This window comes from Solanum tuberosum, unplaced genomic scaffold (genome assembly GCF_000226075.1).
Source record: "Solanum tuberosum cultivar DM 1-3 516 R44 unplaced genomic scaffold, SolTub_3.0 scf00025, whole genome shotgun sequence".
Classification (NCBI taxonomy): domain Eukaryota; kingdom Viridiplantae; phylum Streptophyta; class Magnoliopsida; order Solanales; family Solanaceae; genus Solanum; species Solanum tuberosum.
Window position 1 is genome coordinate 1,216,646 of NW_006238951.1, and position 9,495 is coordinate 1,226,140.

The 9,495-nt window shown below is 37.0% G+C and overlaps 1 protein-coding gene across 2 annotated transcripts in view; it reads right to left on the minus strand.

Moving 5' to 3' along the window:
* The window catches only part of LOC102584794 (histone acetyltransferase GCN5), a 32,325-nt gene extending 23,396 nt beyond the window's left edge, over positions 1 to 8,929 (minus strand). For both annotated transcript variants that reach the window (XR_001472714.1, XM_006341268.2), the window contains exons 1-4: positions 8,256 to 8,929; positions 6,202 to 6,266; positions 6,033 to 6,113; positions 2,598 to 2,669 (exon numbers count right to left, since the gene is read on the minus strand). Coding sequence is in view for 1 of the 2 variants with exons in the window: in XM_006341268.2 (XP_006341330.1) it covers positions 2,598 to 2,669; positions 6,033 to 6,113; positions 6,202 to 6,266; positions 8,256 to 8,828 (791 nt within the window). In the remaining variant the exon portion in view is untranslated. The remainder of the gene's footprint in view (positions 1 to 2,597; positions 2,670 to 6,032; positions 6,114 to 6,201; positions 6,267 to 8,255) is intronic.
* Positions 8,930 to 9,495: the final 566 nt, after the last annotated feature.

Sequence of the window (9,495 nt, forward strand, 5' to 3'; positions counted from 1 at the left end):
TTAGCAGAATTTGAAATGATACAGGACCAGAGAATTTTGGAGGAAGAGGAGATAGCTTCCAAATTGGCTCTTACTGTTGAGTTTGAGGAGATGGCTAAAAAAGAGGAAACAACATGGAGACAGAGATCTAGGGCAGTATGGCTTAAACAGGGGGATAGGAATACAAGCTTCTTCCACAAAACAGCAAATGCACATAGAAGAGTCAACACTATTGATAAGATTAAAGTCAGAGATGAGCTATTGACTGAGCCTGCTGAGATACAAAAGGAGATCACAGAATACTATGAGAAGTTATATGCTGAAACTGAGGACTGGAGACCAGACTTAGAAATGATAGGATGCCCTACGATTGATGAGGATGACAATAACCAACTGATGGCCCCTTTTGAAGCACAGGAAATCCTAGAAGGCATCAGAGCATGTGCCGGGGACAAGGCCCCTGGCCCAGATGGTTTCTCCATGGCTTTCTTTAGCCAGTGTTGGGAAGTCATCAAAAAAGAAGTGGTGGCAGCAGTTCAAAACTTCCATGAGGAAGGGGTATTTGAGAAGAGTATAAATGCTACTTTTGTGACCTTGATACCCAAGAAGACGGGGGCTGTGGAACTAAATGACTTCAGACCAATAAGTCTAGTAGGAGGAGTGTACAAGATAATTGCAAAACTTTTGGCCGAAAGACTGAAAAAAGTGATACATAAGCTAGTGGACAGACAACAAATGGCTTTCATCAAGAATAGGCACATCATGGATGCAGTATTGATAGCCAATGAAAGTGTAGACTCCAGAGAGAGAGACAAGAAACCAGGGATCCTATGTAAACTGGATATCCAGAAGGCATATGATCATTTGAATTGGAACTTTTTGATGAATCTGTTACAAAGGATGGGATTCGGAACAAAATGGCTAAAATGGATTAGACAGTGCATAAGCTCAGTGAAATTCTCTATTCTGATCAATAGAAGCCCATGTGGCTTCTTCTCGTCATACAGGGTCTGAGACAAGGGGACCCCTTATCCCTTTTTCTCTTTATCTTGGCCATGGAAGGACTAAACAACCTATTTCAGACAGCAAAAGTAAAGGGCCGGATCAGAGGATACCAAGTGGGAAATAATACAAGAAATAATCTAGAGATTACTCATCTACAATATGCAGATGACACTCTAGTTTTTTGTGATGCAGTAGAGGAGCAGATGCTGATTTTGAGGGTCATTTTCAATATTTTTGAGGCTGTTTCAGGTCTGCACATAAACTGGAGCAAGAGTTTCATCTATCCAGTCAACACAGTGATAAATATTGAAGACCTAGCCAATACACTAGGAGGGAAAGTGGGATGGAAATGCAAGAAAAAATGAGAAGAGATGGAGGATTGTCCCAGCTTGGATTTGGTGGACAATTTGGAAGGAAAGGAATCAAAGATGCTTTGAAGGAAAACAGAACAATATCCAGAAGATAAAGACTAATTGCCTAGGGCTTTATTATTTTTGGTGTAAGCAAGTAGTGATAGGAGATGCTGAAAATGTGTTTAATATTATTGACTGGTTGTAACTAGAAGATCCTAGGAATGATGTAAGTAAAACTTTTGGGAGGGGGACTATACTTTGATGTAGTATACCTGTGGATATATAGAAGTAATGTTACCTTTCTCAAAAAAAATAAAAATATGGAGAAATCAGTCATGGAACTTCTGTGTAATAACAAGAGGTCCTTCATATCGCATCAAATCTGATATTTCATGAGAGGACCAATCATATTGAGATTGACCGTCACTTTTAGAGAAAAGATACTTTCAGGAGATCTTGTTGCGAAACTTGTGAAGTCAAGTGATCAACTCGCAGATATTTTCACCAAGTCTCTCACTGATCCTCGTATTGACTATTTGTTACATCTGTAACAAACTCAGTACATATGGCTTGTATGCGCCAATTTGAGGAGTGCTAGAATTAGAATAGTAATTAAGATTGTATATATTGTCCACTGAAAAAAGGATTGTAATGTAGTAGCTATAAATAGGGCTCAATGTAATAATGTAGAATACACAATCCAATAATTCTTTCTTTTATTTTCACAGTTTAAACTAATTAAAAATCACATTTAACTCAACTCTCGGGCCCTGTTATCTTCTTGAACTCCACCCTCAACTCCCGTGCGTAGTCACATAAAGACAGTATATTGGTACACGGGGATTTAGAGGTATTAGCTGCATGATTAACTTGAATTCATATTAAGCATTGAATCCAATAAGATTTAATGGACTTAAGCCCACTTTATGCAACTGTCCAGTAAGGATTGCCAAGTCATCACTTATCAAAAGAAAAGTACTGGTCAGTCATCTAAAAAGTAGTTATAAATGCAACTGGGAGTAAAATAAACTGCATATTGATGAATATGAATCCACTTCCTGAAGGGAGAGAACATGAAAACACTAATGATTGGATGAAAAGAAGTTCAGTATTTAATTACTAACTTTAAGTAGAAAAGTGGAAAACCATTTTTAGTTTTTTACAATCAGCAAAAGCACATTCTGTTGGATGATAAGAATCAGACAATGACTCCAACCTCCTGCTGTATGAGTAGAATAATAAAAAGAACAAGACAATTACCTGGTATATGGACGATATGTTATACCACCAACCACCAGATTGCGTCTGATGACCATTACAGACTTATGGTTTCTGTAACAAGCAGAAACGAAAAAGAGACTAAGAATAATTTACAAACACTACAGATCAGAAGCTATTAGCCATCAAGAAAAGCCGTAGAAGGTCACCATGTTTTTGTTTCTCTTTCTTTTTCTTTTTTTGGTAATAAAGAAAATACTTAATGAATGCAGGTCAATGACCCCTAAGTAGAAATGGCATACAAACAGAAAAGAGCCTAGACAGAAATATTATTATCTATAAAGACTAAAGAGTAGTAATCATCTACAATAACCAGGACTCACTAGTACTCTAAAATTATATACCCAAAACACAAGATGACACTCTGATATGCCCAAAGAAGTTTTCGACATACTTAACTTTACTCCCGACTCTGACAGAATATCCTTGAATTCTTAATATAAAAAGGTTATTTGGTGAAACTCCATAATTCCTTTCTCTCCACATTTTCCATATGATTATCAAAGGAGCGACTCCAACCTCTACTCCTCCTCTTCCTTCCAATTGCAAAACTTAAATTAAAATCTCACCATGCCAGCACTACCACTTAATACCAAATAGGTTCCAAACTCTACTCCACAATGATGTGCAACCTTGGAGTGATGTCGCAAGTGATTCACGTCTTCACTAAATCTCCTACATATGTAGCATATACAGAAGATACAAGTATTAGTGATTCACGTTTTCATCAAACCTTGTATGTATGTAGCACATACATAAGATACGAGATTTCTTCCTCTTTCACGTGTTCTTGCAACAAGGATGGCCAATACATGGCCAGCAGACCAAAAGAAGCAGACTTTTCCAGGGTAGAACCAACTATCATGCACAGAAGACATGATCTTAAACATGATATGACACTTTCATGGACAAAAGAGCATATCTTTAAGAATCAAATAGGAGGTCATTTATGGTTTAGGAGGGAGAAATTCAAGTTTAAGTTCACATTAGAGGGGAAAAGAAGGAGATAGTAGTCTATACCTAACTGATGAAGATGATGATGACACAATGAAGAATTAGATATTTTGACGATCTTGTAGAAGAATAGGATGTTGATCTATTTACATTTTTTTATTTTGCTTGTCCCAGGGAATTTTGTGCTATGTACTTTTTAGTTTTTAAATTGAACATTTGCTTATATACATTGTCTTTGAGCAAATTTATTTGTCTTCTAAAAATTGCACTTCACTTTGATGAAGTGAGCACTACACCGCACTTCAAGTGAAGCGGGGTTTTGTCGCTTCACGCTCTCTAAAACACTGTGATCGAGGCACCCAACAACAAGCCAAGGTAGACAGTAAATAGGGCTCCTACCTTACAATTTGGTACTTGTGCTGAATATTCACTGTTTTTTGCCTTGCCTATTAGTATGATTTTGCATTTCCTGAGATTGATCTAAAGTTTTGACACCACTTCAAAACATATAAGAATGTGTCTAATGAATGTCAATTGAGACACATCTGCATCACAGAACAGCAATGTGTCATCAACTATAGAAGATGCAACCCTAACGTTGCTTTGCCCATGAGACAGTTAAACCCCTCCAGTACCATACTGACACATCTCATTCCATCATTTCGCTCTCAGCTTCCATAACCAAAATGAATAACATAGAGATAACGGTTCTCCCTGTTGCAAGCCACTAGAGCTATTGAAAAATTCACTGGAGTTCCATTCAGCGGGATCAAGAATCTTCATCCGTTGATACAAAATTTGATCCATTTCCTTCACTTCTCTCAAAATCCATCTTCTTCTTTTTTTAATAAGGTAATTAATTTTATCAAAAATTGAGGGAAACCCTGTATACAAGTCATATACCAAAAGAGAACCTACACCATGATATGGTTCTCAACAAAAGAAATCCAATCCTCTATGCAAATAGGGACTCATAATTACACCAACAAGAATCTAAAGATAAAACACTACTTCACATGATGAATCCAGGAATACCCACTTCCCATGGTCGTAGCCCTTCTCTATGTCCAATTCACATAGAACCTCCAGCTTCCCTTCTTCCTTCTAGAGTTGACCACTCCGTTTTCCATAAGATCCATTCCACAAGTGTGTTCTAAGAGGTAGACATTGTATCGTTCAACACCTTTTTAGTTTGTTGGAGAGCACCACGAAAATTATCTTATAAATGCTCCTGTCCACACTAATAGGCCTATATTTCTTGATGCTCGTTGCTCCCTACCTTTTCAGCACAATGGTAATGAATTATGATTAATGTTTGTTCATACTCTCCAGCTTTTTGAAATATAATTATGGCTTCCATCGCGACACTCTTAATTATGATCTACCATTTTTGGAGAAACGCCAGCATGACTACATTTGGTCTGAGGGCCATGTCTACTGCACAACTCTTCATTGCCTCTTACACCTCCTCTTCCCCAATAGCCCTCAACACTCCCTCTTTTCCTCTCCTATTTGATTTAACGCCCTCTCCCATCTTAGGTTTCCAACTCATCTCCTCCCTACACAAATGTTCATAAAATACGCAATCGCTCCTTTTACCTCCTCAGCCTTAAAATCATTGCATTCACCTCCATTGACTCTATAAAGTTCATGCTCTAATTTGCAATTGTTACCTTATGAGAAGATTAAATATTTGATTCTCCTCTTTCAACCACAACTTCGACGATTTTTCCCTCCAAGTGATGTCTTGAGCTATTGCTTATGTCGCTAACTCCCTCTCTTTTTCCCTTTCCTCCAACTCCTTCAGTCCTCCTGCTCTCTCCATCTTCCCGTAGCAGTAGCTTGATCATCGAGTGCACGATCATGACAGGACTCGAGGAAGAAGCCCCGGCTAACTCTGTGCCAGCAGCCGCAATAAGATAGGGGGCAAGTGTTCTTCGGAATGACTGGGCGTAAAGGGCACGTAGGCGGTGAATCGAGTTGAAAGTGAAAGCAGCCAAAAGCTGGCGGAATGCTCATATTTTAATTCTAACGTATATTTGACCCCATAAGCAGGACCAAGCATGTTGCCTCCAAAAGCAGAACCCTGTATTTCTTCTAGAGAATCTCCTAATTGTTCTAGAGCAACTAGAAAGAGATTCTTTAACCAGAAAGAACTCGTATTTCTTCTAAAGAATCTCTTAATTGTTCCAGAGCAACTAGAAAGAATTCGATTCATATGTAGGATACTTATCCAGAAGTTTTTGCAACTCAATCATAGATGATGAAATCATCAAAAATTTAACCCTTTCAAACTCTATTTATAACTCACTAGAGGACCGGGAAACAAAGAGAAGATGTGTCCGAATGAGATGAAGAGAAAATTGAGTATTCACATATACCGTTATTTTCAAAATACAACCTTAGCCATGTCAAGAGAAATAAAATGATATAAATACTAAAAGAACATTTCAAGATCCACACCTGTCCATCACAAGACGAACAATATATTCCTTAGGCATGTTTGGTAGTTGCCTTGCAAATATATTCTTCAATCCTACTAACCTGCAAAGAACATATAGCAATTATTCGTTGCCAGGATAGATCGCATGTGTAAACACTACGTGTAACAACGCAAGATAAATATTGATACCAAATCATATGCTCATCAACACCATCGTTTGAAACACATACAAACTTGAGTCTTCCTGATTCCTCCTGCAAAATGTTAAAAGTTACTTTGATAGTAAATGAATGGAAACAAGTCTACAAATAAAGATTTGAATGTACTGACAATCTGTAAAACCCTTACAGGTTCAGACTTTTAGTTGCAAAAATTTGGAAAGTCAATCCTATAAATAACCTCAACTTATGCAAAAACAAAAAGTCCCTAAAAGAAAAGAGAACAGAATAGAATATCTCTCTCAATCCAATTCTTACCATAAAGGCATAAAAAAATGGATCTTGGATCTAACTCAACCTTAAAAACTAGTTCAAGAAGGGAGGATTGTCCAAGGCCATATAAAGAGACCACCCATCCCTTTTTCATCCGATAAGGGACACTCCAACACCCCACCTGACGCCCAAGGCTGGACATCTGGAGTGTGAGCAATTTAATATAGGCACCAAACATCGGGAAATAACAATGGAGATGGATCCTGCTATGATACCTTGTAGAGAAATGAACAGACCTAACTAAACACCAAAAATTAGCTCAAGATGGGAGAATTGCCCAAGACCATATAATGAGACCACCCATCCCTTTTTCATCCAGTGTGGGACTCTTCAACAGTCCCCTCACATGGTCTTGGGCAATCCTCCCATCCTAAATTAAATTTTGGTATTGAGTTAGGTCCAAGGTCCATTACTCTAACATTTACCACCATGATAGAACAATTTGCTTTAGTACATCACCTAGAGTTGGTTAGAGAGATCTAATCATTTTATTCCATGCTAGAAATTGACATCTTTTTAAATCACGTGGCTTCTTTCTCAACACCACCATCTCCATGATAGTAATATCACCTTTTGTTTATGTAGTCCCTAATAAGCTATCTTTTTTTATAATTTATTTTTCTTGTCACAGGAATTGAACATATTGCATTGTTTCCAATTTAGTATAACCCACTTGACCTTTTTCTTTATAGTTTGTTCTCTTTGCTAAAAGAATGTTTGAATTTACTCATTTACATTACTCACTACTCAATGCAAAATTAATTCTTTTTTCCTTCTTCCATCGCTTTACTTCTCTTTTCTGTTTTTTTCCTTTTCAACAAGTTAATTTTCTCCAGTTTTACAGCAAACCAAGGAATATTGGGTTCTTTGACATCTCAAGTTAGTTGAAGCAGAAAGTTGAAGGTGGGCTAGTACCTATCTTGACTTGAAATGTCAAAGTCCTAGTGGGACCAAATAGACAAGGATATCACTCGTGTACGCCAAGAAGAAAAAGATACATGTAATGGAACCAAAAAATTACAAAAAGTTGAACAAAATACAAGTGCATAATTTTAGAAACAACCATCAGAGGTAGTAGCCACTTAAGTATAATGTTAGAGCAAGAGAGGAAAAAATTCATGATTTACAGTATGTGACTGAACCTCTCCCTCTCAGCCGAACTGGAAGACCAACAAGGTAATACCAAGGAAATATCTTACATTATCAAAATATGAAGAAAAAAAAAAGTTAACACCAAGGAAATACGAAGCTACATTACTTCAAAGACACTAGGTGTGGAAAATAAAAGGATGTCAATTCAATTAGGGAAGTTATAGGAAGGGGAAACGACATTCTTAAAACCGCAATTGGTCATAAACCTTTGAACGTCTAAAGAGGGGTACACATACAAATCCCATTGGAGACTTCCAAAAGTTTTGACGCCTAAATTTAGTTTCTAGTTTCTTATTCATAACAAACAGTCTTCAAGAGCTATTCACATTATCTCAAACAGAATGCATCCTTTGCATTCTATCTGCTCAATATATCCTACAGAAAGTGGCAGGAATCATTTCAGAATTCAACAAACAGGACACAGAAGCTACTTAAAGATACTCATATACTTCAATTTTCCATGGAAAATTATTCATTTAGAGGATCATTTACCCGTGTTTGAAAACTATTTTACTTATTAACACATTTTTCAGAAAACATTTTCCACCATAACAAATATTATCCATTGGAAAAAAGTTTGTCATAGCTGAAAACTATTACCTCCCTCTTTAAGCTCTCTTCCCTTGCTGTATAAGCACCACTAGTCTGTAAATTGTCAGTAAAAATATTCTTCATACTCTCATCCTTCACTACCGCCCCTGAAACAGAACCAGTGGCAGTAGGTGGCGCAACATTACCGGAACAACCAGTGCCAGCTTCTTTCGCTATCTCGGAAGACTCATTTTTTACTGAATTATCACTCTTAAGCTTAGTATTCCTCCCTGAGGGTACCATAGCCACGCTAGTCTCCAACCGCGAGGCAGTGAAATTGCGCATGGAAGAAGCATCATAATCTTCTTCGTCATCATCACCGACCTCTTCGGAGTCATCTTCGGAGTCGGAATCAGCACCGCCTCCGCGGGCGCTGATACTCTCTAAGTCATCGTTGGAGGTAAGAGCGCCGTCGCGCGTGTCAGAGAAAGAGGACGGGAAAGGCGGCGCGTGGTCATCAGATGCCATCTTGCGTTTGTGGATCGACGAGGTTGCTGAGGCCGACGCAGAATGTGAGGGTGACGGAGATTGTGAACTCCGGGATCGGGCCGGCGCCGTCAAGTGCGATGAGAGAGCGTCCATTTGAAACAATGATTCGGTTCAAAATTTTTGAAATTCAGGATTTATGAACGGGGCAGGGTGGGGTAGTTGCGGGTCAAACCCACGAAAGATTTCAATTTGCCCTGCCACACCTAGAAATTTATTATTTTTAATTTCCCCTGTTATACATAAACTAAACTAATATATGTATTATCGCGCTTGCACGGTTAGTTGATAAATATAATTGTAAATATTGATTTAGTGAAAAATTTAAAGTTTAACTTATTATATAATGATATAGTAGAATTTATTTGAGAGAATGTTAATATTTAGCATATTGATCTGTGATAGTAGAATATTTATGTAAATAAATCAATAATATGTGCTTAATTCAGTGTTTAGAGTTTTTTTTTTTTTTTGGTTAAAATGTCTAGAGTTGACATTAATAATTTTTAGCATTATTTAATTTATTTATTAAATTATGCAAAAGCATAAATACTCTCACTCTATCCATATTGTCCTCTTATTAGAATAACAAGGATATAAAAAATTTAATTGTTAGATTAAATTAAATATAATTAAGAAATATCATATGATTATGATATTGTTATGTATTATATAATTCTTACAATTGAATGATATTTTTATAAATTTATTTTTAAATCAATTTTGAATAACATATTGAACAGATTAGAATATAAAAAAAAAA